The 19,512-nt window shown below is 31.5% G+C and overlaps 1 protein-coding gene across 1 annotated transcript in view; it reads left to right on the top strand.

The window, feature by feature from the left end:
* LOC141543991 (uncharacterized) overlaps positions 1-19,512 on the top strand; it is a 51,164-nt gene that overhangs the window by 5,359 nt on the left and 26,293 nt on the right. Inside the window, exons 2-4 of the mRNA XM_074269640.1 lie at positions 9,409-9,523; positions 9,696-9,869; positions 11,435-11,541. Coding sequence (XP_074125741.1) covers positions 9,409-9,523; positions 9,696-9,869; positions 11,435-11,541 — 396 coding nt within the window. The remainder of the gene's footprint in view (positions 1-9,408; positions 9,524-9,695; positions 9,870-11,434; positions 11,542-19,512) is intronic.

Raw genomic sequence — 19,512 nt, 5'->3', positions numbered from 1 at the left:
CATTTGTTTGGAATGGAATTTCTCTTTGTATCTCTTGCTGTTGCATTTTGTTGGTGATGTATAAAAATGCTGAGGATTTATGTGGATTTATTTTGTATCCAGCAACTTTGCTAAAGTTGTAAATTATTTCTAATAACTTTTTATTAGAATCTCTGGGATTCTCTAAGTATATAATCATATTATCTGCCAAGAATGATAGTTTGATTTCCTCATTACCTACTCTTATTCCTTTAATCTTTTTCTAGACTCTTATTGCCAAGGCTAGTATTTCTAATACAATATTGAATAGTAATTCTGATAGTGGGCAACCTGGTTTCACTCCTGATCTTACTGGGAAAAGGTTCCAGTTTATCTCCATTACATATTATGCTTACTGACAGTCTTGCATATATGCTGCTGACTATTTTAAGGAATAGTCCATTTATTCTTATTCTCTCAAGTGTTTTTAATAGGAATGGATGTTGTATTTTATCAAATGCTTTTTTCTGCATCTATTGAAATGATCATATGTTTTTTTTAATTTTATTATTAATATGGTCAATTATACTAATAGTTTTCCTAATATTAAGCCAGCCCTGCATTTCTGATATAAATCCTACTTGATCATAGTACATTATCCTGGGGATGATTTTCTAAAATCTTTTTGCTAATATCTCATTTAAGATTTTAGCATCAATATTTATTAAGGATATTAGCCTATAGTTTTCTTTCTGAGTTTTCAACCTAGGTATCAGTACCATGTTTGTGTTATAAAAGGAGTTTTGTAGGACTCCTTCATCCCCTAGTTTTTTTCAAATACTTTATATAACATTGGGGCTAATTGTCCTTTAAATGTTTGGTGGAATTCACATGTAAATCCATCTGGTCCTGGGGATTTTTTCCTAGGGAGTTGATTAATAGCTTGTTCTATTTCTTTTTCTGAAATGGGACTATTTAAGCAGTATACCTCCTCCTCTGTTAATCTCAGAAGCCTATATTTTTGGAGGTAGTCATCCATTTCACTTAAGCTATCAAATTAAGTGCCATAAAGTTGGGCAAAGTAACTCTTTATTATTTCTCTTAATTCCTCCTCATTGGTGGAAAAATCCCCCTTTTCATTTTTAAGACTCACAATTTGATTTTCCTCTTTCCTTTTTCTGATCAGATTTACCAAAGTTTTATCTATTTTACTGGTTTTTTTCATAAAACCAGCTCTTAGGTTTATTTATTAATTCAAAATTTTTTTTAACTTTCAATATTATTGATTTATCCTTTTAATTTTAGAATTCCAAGTTTAGTTTTTGGTTAAGGGTTTTTAATTTGGTCTTTTTCTAACTTTTTAAGTTGCAGTCCCAATTCATTGATCTTCTCTTTCTCTATTTTATTCAAGTAAGCCTCTAAAGATATAAAATTTACCCTTATTACCGCTTTATCTGCATCCCACAAATTTTGGTATGATGTTTCATCGTTGTCATTATCTTGGGTGAAATCATTAATTCTTTCTATAATTTTCTGTTTCACCCAGTCATTTTTTAAGAGGAGATTATTTAGTTTCCAATTACTTTTTGGTCTATTTACCCCTAACTTCTTGTTGAATGTAGTTTTTATTGCATTGTGATCTGAAAAGAAGGCATTTACTATTTCTGCCTTCCTGCATCTGATTTTGAGATCTTTGTGTCCCAATATATGGTCAATTTTTGTATAGGTTCCATGAACTGCTGAGAAGAAAGTATACTCCTTTCTATCACCATTCAATTTTCTCCAAAGGTCTATCATACCTAGTTTTTCTAATGTTCTATTTACCTCTTTGACTTCTTTCTTATTTATTTTGTGGTTTGATTTATCTAATTCTGAGAGTGCAAGGTTGAGATCTCCCAGTATTATAGTTTTGCTGTCTATTTCTTCTTGAAGCTCTCTTAATTTCTCTTTTAAGAATTTAGATGCTGCACCACTTGGTGAGTATATGTTTAGTATTGATATGGCTTCATTGTCTATGCTACTTTTTAGCAGGATATAGTTTCCTTCCTTATCTATTTTAATTAGATCAATTTCTGCTTTTGATTGATCTCAGATTAGGATGGCTACCTCTGGTTTTTTGGCTTCACCTGAAGCATAATAGGTTCTGCTCCAACCTTTTACCTTTATTCTGTATGTATCATCACAATATCATTGGAACACACCTGAGTCATATCTTTGTTGAAAAGACTCATGTCCATTAGAATTGATCATCATATAATCTTGTTATTTCCATGTACAATGATCCCCTGGGTTGACTCATTTCACATAGCATCAATTCATGTAAGTCTCTGCAAGTGTTCCTAAAATCATCCTGTGGGTCATTTTTTACAGTTCAATAATATTCCATAATATTCATATACCTTAGCTTATTCAGCCATTATCCACCTGAAAGTCATTCCCTCAGTTTCCAGTTTCTTGCCAGTACAAAAAGGGCTGCCACAAACATTTTTGCACATTGTGGGCCCTTTTCCCTCTTTTAACATCTCTTTGGGATATAAGCCCAGTAAAAATACTGCTGAATCAAAGGGCATGCACAGTTTTATAATCCTTTGGGCATAGTTCAAAATTATTGTCCAGAATGATAGGGTCCATTCACAATTCCACCAACAATGTATTAGTATCCCCTTTTTCCCACATCCCCTCCAACATTTATTTATCTTTTTTTTTTCTGGCATCTTCCCCAATCTGGGAGATGTGTAATGGTACCTTACAGTTGTCTTTTAATTTACATCTTGAGTTCTATTAATTCTCTCTGGGCAAGGTGCCGTTTTATGCTACTCCTTGGGGTTAGAAGCTTTTTTCTAGATGAACTTTATTATTATTTTTTATAGATCTGTTAAAAAAAATTCTTGGCACTGAATAATTAGATTAATTTAGGTAGAATTGTCTGTCATTTTTTATTATGTTCGCTTGGCCTCACACGTATTTGCTATTTTTCCAGTTGATTAGATTTGACTTTATCTGTATGGGAAGTGTTTTTTGTTGTGTTCATAAAATTCCTGACTTTGACAGATAGACTCCCAAATATTTTATATTATCAACAGTTATTTTAAATGGAATTTTTCTTTGTATTTCTGGCAGCTGGATTTTGTAGATAATATATAAAAGTGCTGTTGATTTATGCAAATTTATTTTGGATATTGCAACACTGCTCAAGTTGTAAATTGTTTCTAGTAGTTTTTTAGTTGTTTCTCTCAAGTTCCCCAAGTATGCCATCATATCATCTGCAAAAAGTGATTATTTGATTTCATTATCTGCTCTTAATTCCTTTAATCTCTTTTTTCTTTTCTTATTGCCAAAGCTAACATTTCTAATACAATTTTGTTTGTATCTTGTTTTCATCCCTAATCTTATTTGGGAATAGTTCTAGTTTATCACCATTACATATGATGTTTGCTGATAGTTTTAAAAAATTGCTATCAATCCTTAAAGAAAAGGGCATCTAGTCCTATATTCTCTAGTGTTTTTAATAGGAAATGGGTATGGGACTTTATCAAATGCTTTTTTAATGCATCTATTGAGATAATCTTAAGATTTTTCTTAGTATGATTATTGATTTATAGTCAATTATGCCAATAGTTTCCTAATATTGAACCAGCCCTGCATTCTTATTATATATCCTGTTTTTGGTCACAGTGTATTATCCTGGGGATTACTTTCTGTAATCTATTTGCTAATATTCTAAGATTGTTGCATCAATATTCATTAGGGAAATTGGTTTACAATTTTCTTTAGGTATCAGTACCATATCTGTGTGATAAAAGGAAATTTGTAGGATTTCTTTTCCTTATCTTTCAAATAATTTGCATACTATGGGAATTATTTGTTCTTTAAATGTTGGGTAGAATTCACAAATAAATCCATCTGGCCCTAGAGATTTTTTCTTAGGGAATTAAGTAACAGCTTGGGACTATTGAAATAAATTTATTCCTCTTCTGTTAACTTGTGTAATCTATATTTTGTAGATATTCCTCATTTCATTTAGGTTATCAACTTTATTGACCTGTAATTGAACAAAATAACTCATAATGATTGCTCTGATTTCCTTTTTCATTGGTGGAAAGGTTTCCCTTTTAATTTTTGAGACTAACAATTTTATTTTCTTCTTTCCTTTTTCTAATCAAATTAACTAAAAGCTTGTCTATTTTGTTGGGTTTTTTCATAAAACCAATTCTCAGTTTTATTTATTAATTCAATAGTTTTCTTTACATTTTATTAATTTTCCCTTTTTTTCAGAATTTCAAATTTAGTATATAATTGGGAGGGTTGGTTAATTCCTTGCCTAGCTTTTTCAGATGCAAGCCCAATTCATTGATCTTCTCTTTCTCTATTTTGTGCAAATAAGCATCTAGAGATATAAAATTTCCCCTAATAACTGCTTTGGCTGCATCCCACAAATTTTTGTATGTTGTATCATTATTGTAATTCTCTAGGATAAAATGATGTATTATGTCTGTGTTTTGTTGCTTCACCCATTCATTCTTTGGATTAGATTATGTAGTTTCCAATTAATTTTTGGTAATTTTTACTTGTCCTTTTATTGGGCATAATTTTTAGTGTGTTATGATCTGAAAAAAGGCATGAACTATTTATTACTTTCTGTATTTGATTTTGAGGTTTTTGTGCCCCAATACATGATCAATTTTTACAAAAGTTCCATGAATCAATGAGAAAAAAGTATATTACTTTGTCTCCATTCAATTTTCTCCAAAGATCTATAATACCTAACTTTTCTAAAACTAGGTTTATCTCTTTAACTTCTTTATTATTTATTGTGGCTCAATTTATCTAGTTCTAAGAGAGCAAGGGGCAAGGGTGTGATCCCCCACTAGAATTGTTTAGCTATCTCTTCTTGCAACTCTCAATTAATTCTCTAGAAATTTGAATGCTATATCATTTGAAGCATATATGTTTAATATTGATATTAGTTAATTATCCATGATACCCTTAAGCAACATATAGTTTTCTTCCTTATAATCTTTTAATTAGATCTATTATTTTCCTTTTGCTTAATTTGAGATCAGGTGCTACCCCTGCTCTTTGTTTTTCTTTACTTCACCTGAAGCATAATACATTCTGCTCCAATCTTTTACCTTTGTTCTGTATATATCATTCTGCTTTAGATCTGTGTCTTGTAAACATTGTATTATAGGGTTCTGGCTTTTAATTCAGTCTGCTCTCCACTTCTGTTTTATGGGAGAGTTTATCCCATTCACATTCACTGTGTAAATGACTACTTCTGTGTTTCCCCATATCTTATTTATCCCATGTTATGCTTTTCTTTTTACTTTGCCCTTTCCCCTACTTCTTCCCTATAAGAGAAGTTTCTCTGTGAAACCAAATATGTCTGATATTATCTCAGCCAAATCTTGTGAAATAAGATTCACACTGTTCATTTCCCTCCATTTTCCCTCAATTATAATAGGTTTTCTTTGCCTCTGCCTGAGATGCATTTTTCCTCCATTTTCCTTTTTTTCCAGTAGAATCTCCTTCCCACCTCCAGTTTCTTTTTCATTATCACAATAAAAATCAAACTATTCCTGAATTCCTAAGTATACCAGAGATATAGTTCTCAAGAATTCTTTCTTTTGTCTCTTTTTATGCTTTTCTTGACTTCTGTATTTGGAGATCAAAATTTTTGTTCAAATATAGTCTTTTCATCAGAAATAAATGAAATTCACTTTTATCTTTGAGTGTCTATCATTTTCCCTGAAAGATAATGCTCAATTTAGCTGGATAGTTGATTATTGGGCTGCAATCCAAATATATTTACCTTTCAGGATATCAGACTACAGAACCTTTGATCCTTTAATGTGGAAGCTGCTAGGTCCTAGGTAATCCCGATTGTGGCTCCTAGATATTTGAATTGTTTCTTTCTGGCGGCTTACAATATTTTTTCATTGATCTGATAATTCTGAAATTAACTACAATATTCCTCAGAATTTTAATTTTGGGTTCTCTTTCAGGAGGTGATCAGTGAATTCTTTCAATGGTTATTTAACCATTAATGGTTCTAGGACATCAGGGCACTTTTCCTTGATGATTTCCTGAAAGATGATGTCTAGGCTCTTTTTTTTCTTTTTTTTTTTTTTCATCATGGTTTTCGTGAAGTGCAATAATCCTTAACTTGTCTCTCCTAGATCTATTTTCCAGGTAAGTTGTTTTTCAAAAAAAAATTCAAATGTTCTTCATTTTTTTGGTTTTGTTTAACTGATTCTTGAGGTCTCATTGATTCATTCATTTCCATTTGTTCAATTCTAATTTTTAGTGAATTGTTTTCTTCAGTTAGCTATTTTATCTCCTTTTGCATTTGGCCAATTGAACTTTTATATGAAGTGTTTCCACTTCAGACAGGTTAATCCCAGCCTGGGGTCTTTCCTCAGATTTTGTTTCCTAGTATCAGGAGGACCCTATTCCAAGTCCTCTTGTTTTTTCACCAGGCTGTGTTTTCCCACATACAAAAATGTGTTCTATTTGTGGAGAAAATAGGGAGAGAGTAAAATTTACCAACCTGTTCCACCATTTTCCCAGTATCCTCCCCCCACCAAAAGTTTTCTTAGAAAAAATAAAATCCTGCCCCTAAGGTAGACATATCATTTCCAATATCAGTCCTTCATTAGATTTCAAAATTAAAAATGACAAGTGTAATATTTTTCCTTATCCCAAAAGCCAAGAAATAAAGACATTGGCAAGGTACTTGTGTAGATAAGGACCATATATCAGCGTACCTGTCTTAACATTTACAAAACCAAAATGAGAACAACCCCATAGGTCAGAGAAACTAAGGTATGAGCTCACTGAAATGATTGAAGCCAAAGGTTTTTATAGTTGGCTGACTATCCTTACTTATCTTCTTTTGGTAGACTGACTGACCAATTTGCAATTTAATTAGGTTCAGAGTATACAACTAAGTAAATGTGTATGTGTGTGTGTGTGTGTGTGTGTGTGTTTGATATGTTTATTCATTTAAATTATAGTGATGGTAATGAAAATGAGTGTAGGTAACCATAGGTTTAAAATAGAAATATTTTCTAAAACCAAAGAAAAATGAAAATCCTATAATCATTCAGTATGATAGTTTAAAGAAAATGTTAGGCCCTTTTCAAGGCTGAGATACTTTTAAATGTGATCAGAGAATCCCTTCCAATTGAGCCTAAACAGAGTATCACTCTTTATTATTTACCAATTTTAAGTTTGACTACACTTAATATATAGTCATACTCAAAATGATAGACATTGTATCTGTAAGCATCAGCTACTTAGTGAACTCACTGAAAACTCTCGCAGATTATTTTCCTCTCCCCTCTACTTTTATGTTTAATATTCTCTCCTAAAATGCAGAGCAACCAAGTTGCTCTAGGAACTTGTTACCACTCAGCATGATGGCTTACCATGTATATTTTAACCCTATTTTCCTCTAATATAAACATTTGACACAGCTTTGTTTTCTTTCTTTCACTAGTCATAAGTTAATTTCCTGCTTAAACAATTTCATAAATAAACCCCTTTTAAAATTTTTCCCATTTTCTGAAAAAATATTTCCCCCCCAAATCATGATTTTACCATGTCTTCCTTTAATTTTGCTTATCCCTTTTCTGAGCAAAAAAGCATACCTGTATATCATAGCTAATAAGCAATGAGAACACCTGGATTAAGAAAGATAAAATTAGTGGTGTAAATTGAATTTACTAATCTCATTTTTAAGGTTTCCTTCATAATCTCAATAAAAGGCTTTAGCTCATCTCCTCTTTTTCTAATTAAACTTTAAAAATTAAGTTAATTCTTGAGATGCAAAATTCTTATTGAATTGTTTTTTTATTTTGTTTAATTATTAAATTAACTAGTCATTTGAACGAGTTACTCCAAAAGACCTGAATTCATATTCAACCTCATATACTTTCTAGTTGTGTGACCCTGAACAAATGTGTTTCTCAATTTCCTCAAGTATGAAATGAGGATAATACCCACTTCCCAGGGTTATTACAAAGACCAAATGAGGGAATATTTTTAAAGTGCTGAACACAGTGTCTGGGACCTAGTAGACACATAATAGATGCTAGTTTTCCTCCTTATCAAGTTACATCTAATCATCTCAATAATTGCAGTTGGGAGAATGGGGAAGGAGGAAATCTCTTCCCCTTTACCTACCTTAGACACTCTGGAAGAAGGAATAAGGAAAAAAAAAGGAAAAGGGGTAGTCCTAAAAAAACAAGAAAAAAACTAAAATATACATATATGAATATTTATATACACATCCATTTCTTCAATAGTACATGATTTGGTGTAATAGATATTTCCTCTATCAATTCATAACATTACCTCTTTACAACTTGGTAGATGGTCAGCTATGGACTTCAAGGTTTTCAGTGGATAGAATGCTGGGCCTCGAATGAGGAAGACTCATCTTTGTGAATTCAAGTTTGGCCTCAGATACTAGCAGCATGTCTCTGGGCAAGTCACTCAATCTTGTTTCTCTCCTTTCCTCATCTGTAAAATGAGCTAGAGAAGGAAATGGCAAACCATTCCAATATCTTTACCAAGAATAGCCAACATGAGGTGACAGTTGAACAGAAATGAAATGACTAAACCAAAAAGGTGGACTTTGAAATGCACTATCAATAAAAAAAATAAATAAATCATCTTCCTTTAACCAAATTGGTGATATCTTTATGACGTTAGGTTGGTCCATGGACATACCAAGCTCTTACTGAAAACCTTTCTAGAATGGTAGAACTATGAAAACACAGTACTAGAATAGCCTGTAGCAGCACAGAACTACTTCAACCGTATAATGCTGCATTTCAGTGAGCTTTAGTGCAGAATGCACACACTTGTCTATGTATATGTACAAAGGTACAATATACAAATATGTAAGGGTTTTTTTCCCCTGAGGCAGCTGCTTTGCTAAATATTTTGTAATTGTGGATGGATATTTTTATTGGGAAAAGTTATTAGATTTGACAACCAGGCAGGGTGAAGCCCATCTGTAATCCCGGTTACCAGGGAGGCTGTGGCTGACATCTCTTGAACTCATGAGTTCTGAGCTGCAGTGGGTCAGGCCAGTAAGAACTCTGCTCTGTTTGACATCAGTATGGTTAGTCCCAAGGTATAATTGCCTCAGGAGAAGTGAATTAGCTGAGGTTAGAAACTGAGAGAAGTTCCCTTGCTAATCTCTAGTAAAATCTAAATCTACCTACTGGATATATTCATTCTCCTCTCCCCCACTCCTGGTGATTTTGTCTATCATATCAGTTTTGTATTTCTTTAGGTAGTCATTTATTTTGGAAGTGATTTACAGTTAAGGGATAAGAATTATAATGCATGTTATAATTACAATTATCCTAAGAATATTACATTTTTGATTGTTGTAGTACATTATCAAACAGTCACATTACTCTCTCATTTCTGTAGAACACCTCTTCACTTGGCTTGTGCTAATGGATATGCAGATGTTGTGTCTCTCTTAGTAGAGAGAAAATGCGAACTAAACTTGTTAGATAATGACAGTCGAACACCTTTAATGAAGGTATGCATTAGTTAACTACGCTGTTCAATGAAATGTATTTTTATTTCTTTCGTTGATTAAGAAAATTTAAAGTTAATAAGCCTTACTAACTTATTTAAATATCACTAATGATACTGGGATATACTAAATTCTATATTACATTATTATTTCTTTGTATTTATTATACTGACAGGCAATAGAGTGTCAGCAGGAGGAGTGTGCAACAATCCTGCTAGAAAATGGTGCAGACCCTAATCTTGGGGATAGCAAGAACAACAATGCACTTCACTATATTACCTCTGGTCGGACCAAATTCATGGCAGAAAAACTGATTAAGCACAAAATTGATATTGAAGCAAAAAACAAGGTAGAAACTAGCCTCTTGTATAATAAAGCAAATTATCACCTAAAAATAATATAGTGTACAATTCATATATTTTTATTCATATATTTATTTTTTTAATAGAAATAACAAAATCATTTCATACTCAAAAGTTTATTAGCCTTCAGGATTTTCTAAAGCAGAATGGAGGGGTGAGGGACATGGTAAATGGGCATGACACTGGAAGAGATTGCTTTCAAATGAATTCACATTCATATTCATTTGTATTCATTCTATTCATTTAAAAAAAATTCCCTCTACTGATTTAGACAAGCACTTGCTTTGTGTTTTAAATTACAGCATGGATTCTTTAGAATTTTTAAAAGGACTGTAATAAGTGTATAATTACTTAATGTAATTGGTTTTGCTTGCTTTCTACATATTTTAGGCATTTAAAAGCATTACTCTGAAAAGGGATCCATGACACAAAAAAGTTAAGAAATCTTGTGTTAGGGAGAGTCCTGGAGTACTGCTGGGTCACCAAGTCAGTATATATGTGTCAGCAGCAGGCCCTGAGTCTAGATCTCACTGACTTTGAAGCTAGCTATTTCATCACATCTGTCTTTCCAGAATCATCTTTGAGGGATGTATTATGTCTGCTCTCCAGAATGCAATAATTCCACCAGATATTGTGCATAATGCTTTTTCTACATTTAAACCTTTATAATATGAATTTGACATGAATAAATGTCATAATATTTTAGGAAAAAAAATTTTGAAATTTGTTCCTACTAGGTATAACTACATAGAGAAAGCATTTTCACAAAAACAAATTGTTAAGTACATGTGTCTTTATCCTAATGACTACTCATTTAAAATCATTTTCTCTATAACTACTGAGTGATTCTTGATTTTTTTTGAGTTAAAGTTTAATTCCTAGTCATTGGCACTTGAGAAAAAAACAAAGAACATATTATTAATATTATTTATCCATGGAATATTAGGAAGGTTGGTAAGAGAGGGAAAAATGCTAGGTGAATGACTTTCTTCCAGGTTTAAACCTCTCAAGGAAATTTTTTTTTTAATTATTTGTTGTAGTTTTGGTTGTGGTTGCTTTGAGTTTATATACCCCAAAGGGATGGGCAAAGATAACTAGTCAACCTCAAACCCAGCTAATATATAATTTTATTTTAGGAGAATTCTGAGAAAATAAGTTTGGCTGCATTTGCACAACAATTGATTATTAAAATGAAAATGGCAAGAAAGGAAGACACCTATAATACAAAATGGTCTGTTACAAATTCTGGATTTCTATCTTCTTATTATATATTAATAGCTAGAAGGAATCCCAAAAGTATCTACTTTCATTATATCATTTTAGATGTAAGAAAATTTAGGTCCAAGAGAGGTGAAATAATTTGCTTAATGATCACACAGGAATTAACTAATAGATGCAGGATTTATGCTTTGGTCCTCTAACTCTAATGATCCATTGTGCCATACTTCGTTAACAAATTCATAAGATGTTCACAAAATGTCATAAGCTTAATTCCAATACATATAGAATGCTTGCTTAATATAATACTATCTTTTTTTTTTTTCCTTTGCAGGAAGGCCTTACACCGCTCTTGCTTGCAATTACAACAATGAACACTGAAATGGCAGATTTTCTCTTAAAGAATGGAGCAAATGTGAATGCATTGGATAGCTGTAAAAGGTACAATAATTATACCTTAATTTTTTTTAAAGTAACATTTCTAGAGGAATAAGTTAAATCATGGAACACTTAGCGAACAACAGTAATTGAAATTGAATGTCATTGCAAAAATATGAAAAATGTCAACAAATATCAGCTACCAAAAGAAAACCTCTTATGATTCTGCAAGAGAAAAGACTCCATGTGGGCATATTAATCAATCTTTATTGGTGATTGTTATTTGAAGTTTCTTTATTGATTTTAAATTAAGATTATTCCGTAGAAATTTTGAAATCTCATGAATCAGTTGATTCTCTTTATGAAATAATCTTAGTCACCCATGAGGATTGTAGCATGTATTTTCTGCTCCTCCTTGTTTCAGTTTCCCTTAAGAATATGATACATTGACAAATGCAAATAAATAAAAGAATGATATGAAATACTTTGATGGATCCTTGCTCTTATTGTGAATACATATGACACTGATTCTTATTTTAATCCTACTATCCAATCTCCTCCTATAGGACTTTTGTCATTGTTCATAAAGAATCCAGGAAACATGATGAATTATTCCCTTGGTTCTTTTAGTACTTGTGGACCAGTGTAAGCTTTTATTTTCAATACAAGATTAGCCCACCTCTTTTCCTGTTCATGCATGTTTTTGACATCACTTACTATATCAAAAATTATTATTGCCTACTTTCATTCATCACACATATGTCCATGGATCATTGTGATAAGGTACAATTTTGATTCTTCTAAGATTATATGTTTGTGTTTGAGATTTTAAAAATTTATTGTAGCCAAATATCATTCCTGAAAGAATATTAATGTTTAAAATGAATTTTTGTGGCAGTGTCATCATTAGAAGTGTTCTGTAGTTTCTCAAATGAAATCCAATTGGATCTCCTTTCCCCAAAAGTGCATTTTGAGACCAGTGAACTGTTGTTGTTCAGTGTCTATGAAGGATTTGGTGAGTGTTCTGTAGTTTCTCAAATGAGATCCAATTGGATCTCCTTTCCCCAAAAGTGCATTTTGAGACCAGTGAACTGTTGTTGTTCAGTGTCTATGAAGGATTTGGTGTACGCATGCATGTCTATGCATATATCCACTTCTACAAAGACATAAATACACCAATTGGATGTAGCTGCCCATTAAACTACATAGAATCTGCAAAATACTCACTTTTCATCTACTTTTTCAGTGTGGAGTCTTTGCCCGACCTCTTTTTACCAAATGTGGGCCGTTTTCATGTTCCTCCAAGGCTTGATGCAGAAGAATTTGGAAATAATTTCCATCATCTACAAATCTATTCTAGTTGGATGTTGTGTAGAACATCCTACAGAATACTGGCAAACATTTTAAATGAGCATATACCTCAATATTTACACCTAGCTTAATACTAATAGTTACAGAAAAAAGTATTCCTTTGAATGGAATTTGTTGGATCTTGTATGATTTTAACATTTGCATGAAAGAAAAAATTTTGATATCACCAAAAACAAAAACAAAAACAAAAAACAACCACAATCCAAACTCAAACATAAAACTGACATTATCCTAACAGACAAAAATGACTCATTACCATTGTTGGCATAATTTCAGAATTATTTTTATTTTCATTCAGATCTTGGTTGGCCAGAGTTAAAGTGCGAATTAATGCAAATGAGGAGAAAGCCTAAATATGAAACAGACAGTGATTATAACAATTATAATCTGCTGTGATTAAATAAGGTATCAACTCAACAAAATGGGAAATACTAAACCATTGTCCAAAAGAGGAGGCCAAAATAGCCCCAAAACTGCATCAAAATGGAAAAATCATCTCTGTCAAAAAGAGAAATGTTGTGGATAATATTAACTGAAGGTTAGAATATGTCATTTGTAAAAAAACAAATTGAAGATAGATGATGAAGACTAGTATTGCTTCACAATGAAATGAAAAGCCATTAAGGAGAGAACAATCCTGTAAGTTCATTTACATGAAAAAAATAGTCAGATCATCTTGTGAGCATTTGTCTATGAAACAGAGAGAGTGACAATGAATAAATATGAAATCGAACAGAAGTATCAGTTATAATTAATAATTCAAAAGTTTGATTCAGGAAGAGTGGCTAGATCAGAATTAGATAAGCTTACAGAAAAAAAATACATAACAGAGAAAGAAAAAAAATATTTTTAAAGTATTTGAAAGAAGGGAAGATTCCAAAATAATGGGAAAGATAATGAAATAAAAATGTACAAATATTGAAGTTTAATAGATCAGATATTCATTTAGCTGAAATTTCAAAAGATGTTTATAATGTATTTTTGAGGCTTTATTCTGAATATATTAACTTTATTTTAATAGGATTTTATGTTTTACCAAATACATGTCAAGAAAATTTTAGCATTCACTTTTACAAAATTTTGAGTTTCAAATTTTTTCTCCTTCCTTGCAAGATGATATAGGTTCTAATATCATAGAAAACTTATTTTCACACTAGGCACATTCATTTTCAAACAGGTCAAAAGGAAAAATAACAAAAATTACAAAGAATTGAAGTAAATGAAAAAGTATGCTCCAGTCTCCAGAGTCCATCTGTTATTTGGATGTGAACAGTGTTTTCCTTCCTGAGTTCATTCTATTTCTCTTGGACAATTGTGTTGCTGAGAAGAGTTGTGTCATATAGTTTGTCATCACACAGTGTTTTTTCTATTGTGTACAATATTTTCCTTTTTTCTCATTTCACTTTGCTTAAGTTTATATAAGTCTTCCCATGTTTGTATGAAGTCTGCCCTTTCAACATTTCTTATTGCTCAATAGTATCCCATTATTACATTCATGTAACAGTTAGTCCAACCAATCTCCAGCTGCAGGGCATTTGTTCAGTTTTCAATTATTTTGTGCCACAAAAAGAGCTGCTATAAATATTTCTATCCATGGAGGTCCTTTTCCTTTTTTAATACTCATGTGGAGTACACACTTAATAGTGCTGATATTCAGTTTTCTTATTCTTTGGGCATAGTTCCAAATGGCTCTCCAAAATAATTGGATCAGTTCACAACTCCACCAACAGTGCATTAATGTCCCAATTTTCCTATATGATCTTTAATTTTTATTATATTTCTTTTATAGTCTATAATTTTCTTTCTCTGTGTAGCTTTGACTTAGGTATAGCACCATATTTATGCCATAAAAGGAATTTAGTAAGACTACTATTTCATCTATTTATACAAACAATTTATATAGCATTTAAATGAAGTTTTTTTTTTTTGAATGTTTATTAGAATTCTCAAATGAATCCGTCTGGCACTGGAGATTTTTTTTTCTTAAGGAGTTTAATAATGGCTTACTCAATTTATTTTTCTAAGATGCAGTTATTTAATTAGACGTACTATGTCCTGATCTGTTAATCTGGATAATTCATATTTTCTTAAATATTCATTGATTTCCTCATATGGTCAGATTTAATGGCATATAATTGGGCAAAATATTTCCCAATAATTGATTTAATTTCTTCATTGGTGATAATTTCACTCTTTTATTTTTTGATAGTGGACATTTCGTTTTCACCATTTTAAAAAATCTAACTAATGGCTTCTCATTGCTGTTTTGTTAAAGAGCTATTAGATTTATTTACATTTTTTCTTATACTTTAAATCTTTTGAATGTCATATTTGATTGTGAGGATTTCCAAGTTGGTCGTGAATTGATGATTTCTGAATTTATTCTCTTACTAGGTTGTTTTGCTTTGTTTTGTTTTTAGTTTTAGTTTCAGGTCTAGTTCATTGTTCTGTTCTTTTCCTATTTCAATAATAGAAGAATTTAGAGAAGCAAATTTTACCTTAAGTACTGTTTTGACTGCTTCTCACAAATTTTGGTATGTTATCTCATTGTTATCATTCTCTTTTATGTGCATTTATTTTATAGCCTGCAGCTTTGCCCAAGTTAATTATTTCTAGTTTGGTTTTATTGCTGCTGTTGTTATAAACATCATAGCATCAGCAAAGAGGGATAGTTTTGTTTTCTCATTACCTACTCTTTATTCCTTCAATTTCTTTTTTTACTTGTATTGCTAAAGTTAACATTTGTAATACAATATTAAATAGTAGTGGGGATGAGGGGCAACCTCATTCCACCCCTGATCTTATTGGCAATGCTTCTATATTTCTTATTCTCACTGTGTATAAAGTTTGATAATGGTTTAAGATAGATGGCATTTATCATTTTAAGGAAAACTTACTTTATTTTAAAACTTTATTCCTATGCAATGTTGTTGGTGGAGTTTTTTTTTTTTTTGTTTTGTTTTGTTTTTTTTGCTAATAGAAATGGGTATTGTATTTTGTCAAATGCTTTTTTCTTCATCTATTGAGATAATTATATAATTTCTATTAGTTTGGTTATTGATAAAGTCAATTATGCTGATTGTTTTTCTGATATTGAGCCGGCCCTGTATTTTCATATAAATACCACTTGGCCATTTTGTATTATCCTGGTTATAAGTTCCTATAATTTCTCTTTTTTAAAATTTAGTTATCATTATTTGCCAATTACATTTTAAAATTTACATTTCTTTTTAAAAGTTTTGAATTCCTAATTTATAAAAATACAAGCCATTTGCCAGTTGATTAGTGGTCAAATAATATAAACAGACAATTTTCAGATGAAGAAATTAAAACCATTTCTAGTCATATGAAAAAAATGATCTAAATCACTATTGGTCAGAGAAATGCAAATTAAGACAACTCTGACTTACCACTCATTACATACCTCTCAGATTGGCCAAGATGAAAAGAAAAATTATTGATGAATGTTGGAGGGAATTCGTGAAAACTGGGAGACTAATATATTAAGGGTGCAGTTGTGAACTGATACAACCATTCTGGAGAGAAATATGGAACTATGCTCAAAAAGCTATCAAACTGTGCATACCCTTTGAACCAGTAGGATTTCTAGTCACTTATATCACAAAAAAGATGCATAAAAAAGGGAAAAGGATTGACCCACACTTAACACTCTCTACCATGACAAAGTCAAATGGCTTCATGATTTAGGCATAAAGAATGATACTATTAGCAAATTAGAAGAGCAAAGGATAATCTATCAGATCTATGGAGAAGAAAAATGTATGGCCAAAGAACAACTAGAGTACATTGTGGAATACAAAATAGATATTTTTGATTACATTAAGTTAAAAAGTTTCTGAATAAATAAAACCAATAAATATAAGATTAACAGAGGAAAAAAATTACATCCAAAGGTCCTGATAAAGGCCTAATTTCTAAAATACATAGGCAATTAATTCAAATTTATTAGAATATAAAGTTATTCTCCAGTTGACAAATGGTAAAAGGAGATGAACACATAAATTACAGATAAAGAAATTGTAACCATTTCTAGCCTATAACTTATTATTGGTCAGAGACATGCCAATTAAGACAACTCTGAGATACAACTATATACCTCTCAGATTGGCTGGGATGACAGGAAATGACAATGATGAATATTGGAGAGGATGTTGGTGGAGTTGTAAACTGATCCTACCATTCTGGAGAACAATATCAAACTAGGCCCAACGAGCTATGACACTCTGCATACCTTTTGAAATAGCAAGATCTCTATTGGGCCTGTATCCCAAAGAGATCACAAAAAAGAGAAAAGGATCTGTGCGTACAAAAATATTTGTAGCAGCTCTTTTTGTAGTATCAAAGAAGTGAAAATTGAATGAATGCCCATCAGTTGGAAAATAGCTGAATTAGTTATGGTATATGAAAGTTATGGAATATTATTGTTGTATAATAAAGCATTATTAGGATGATTTCAGAGCAGTTTTGAGAGACTTGCTTGAACTGATGTTAAGTGAAGTGAGCAAAATAATATCACATTGTACACAGCAACAAGCAACAAGATTATATGATGATCAATTCTGACAGACATGGCTCTTTTCAATAGTGAAAAGTCAGTTCCAATGGAAAGAGCTATTTGCCCCCAGGCAGAGGACCATGGCAATAGGGTATTGATTACAACATAGTATTTTCCTTTTTATTGTTGTTTACTTTATTTTCTTTCTATTTTTTTTTCCTTTTTGATCTGGTTTTCTTTTACAGCATGATAATTGTGCAAATATGTATAGAAGAATTGATGTTTAATATGTATTGGATTACTGCTGTGTGGGGAGGGAATGAGGAGAAGGGTAGGAAAAAATTGAAACAAGATTTTGCAAGGGAGAATGTTGAAACTATCTATGTATATGTTTTAACAATAAAAATAAAAATAAAAAACTTTTAAAATAAATTTAATTCAATTCAATTTAAGTTAATTAAAAATAAAACAAAAAAATTGACTTCTAGATTCTCTCCCTTGTTCCTAATCACAGCTTCCATTAGGAAACCACATGTGAAGTTATGCAAAACATTTCCATAAGAGACATGTCGAGAAAGAAAATATATCTCTCCTATCATTAAAAAAAACAACAAAAAACAAAATAACAAGCAACTTTAAAGAAATATAAATTTAAAAGAAAAAAGAGTAACATTGGAAGAAAGATGAGAAAGAGAGATGAGAAAAGAAGAAGATAGAGAGAAAACTTCATTCTTTATTCAAATATATCAAACCAGTTTCTTATAAATCCTTCAGAGTATACATGAATCATTATACTACTGAGAATAGCAAAGTGATTTACAGCTGATCATTGCAAACCATGTATGTTAATTTGTATATCTACAATACATTTCATGGAGGACTTTCAAAGTTTATTTATGAGAGCATCCTGCCCAACATTTCATAATATTCCATGACAAATAACATGCCACAATTTAAACAGCCCTCCCCCAACTGATAGACACCTATTTTTTTTTTTTTTGTGAGATTTTGTGCCTTTTTTCCCAATTGGTCAATATTCCTTTTTAATGCATTCTCCTCATTAGCTTTTTTTATTTTGTATTTTATTTTGCATTCCTTCCTTTTTACACCATTATTTTTTATTTTCCCTATTTTTATTCTTTTTCAATTTTAAAGATCCCCCAATTTAAATTTTTCTTGGAAGCTTTGGATATAGGGCCTTTGATAGTTATCTTCTTCTGAGTATGTGTTTTGATTCTCTTTGTCACCATTTTATTATTTATGGTCAGAAACTATTTTTGCTCTCTGCTCATGTCCTCATTTTCCTATTACTCAGGTTTTAACTCTTTGTTAGAATAGGAGTCTTTTTCCAGGGTAAAGGGTGTATTGCCCCAAGTTTCACTATTTGTCTTGTGTGGTTGTGTTCAAGGTATCACAGTTTATCTGCTATTCCACTGATTTCAAAACCAGAACAGAGTCCAAAACTGCTGTATTTTGTATCCCTGTGAATGGGACCTCTGGCCTGGGGCTCCCTGTACCCCCTGACTATTGAGACAAACCTTCCCTGAAGTCCCTCCAAAATAACTTCTACTTGAAATTTGTTATATTCAAAATATTTATAATTTCTGTCACTCCTAAACCCATTCAGAGGCTTAATCTGATCTTGATTCTGAGGGAAGCCAGGAATAGCTCAGGCAAAGATCTGTCTATTGTCTGCCATTGTTGCTCTACCCTCCATCATTTCCTTTCTTTTCTCTTTTAATTGGATCAATTTTTGCTTCTATTTGATTTGAGATCAGAATTGCTATGCCTGCTTTTTTTTCCTCTTAATCAGGAGTATATTATATTCTGTTCTAGCATTTTCCCTTTAACATGTATTTATCTCTCTGCTTCAGAAGTGTTTCTTGTTAACAACATATTGTAGTATTCTGGCTTTGTCCTTTCATTTTATGAGAGAATTCACTCCATTCACATTCACAATTAAGGTTACTAACTCTTGTTTTTCTGCCATAAGCAGGAAAAAAGTGTAACTTTTCCATATTCACCTCCATAAAAACATAAAATAGTTTCCAAATCAAATTTGGGTACTGTACAATTATGAAAAAGACAGGAGAGAAAATCTGTGAGCCCAAGAAACTTGAAAAATTAGGAACAAATATGTGAGATAA

This window comes from Sminthopsis crassicaudata, chromosome 5 (genome assembly GCF_048593235.1).
Source record: "Sminthopsis crassicaudata isolate SCR6 chromosome 5, ASM4859323v1, whole genome shotgun sequence".
NCBI lineage: Eukaryota > Metazoa > Chordata > Mammalia > Dasyuromorphia > Dasyuridae > Sminthopsis > Sminthopsis crassicaudata.
Note: the sequence above shows the minus strand (reverse complement) of the source record. Positions and strands in the feature narration are given on the sequence as shown.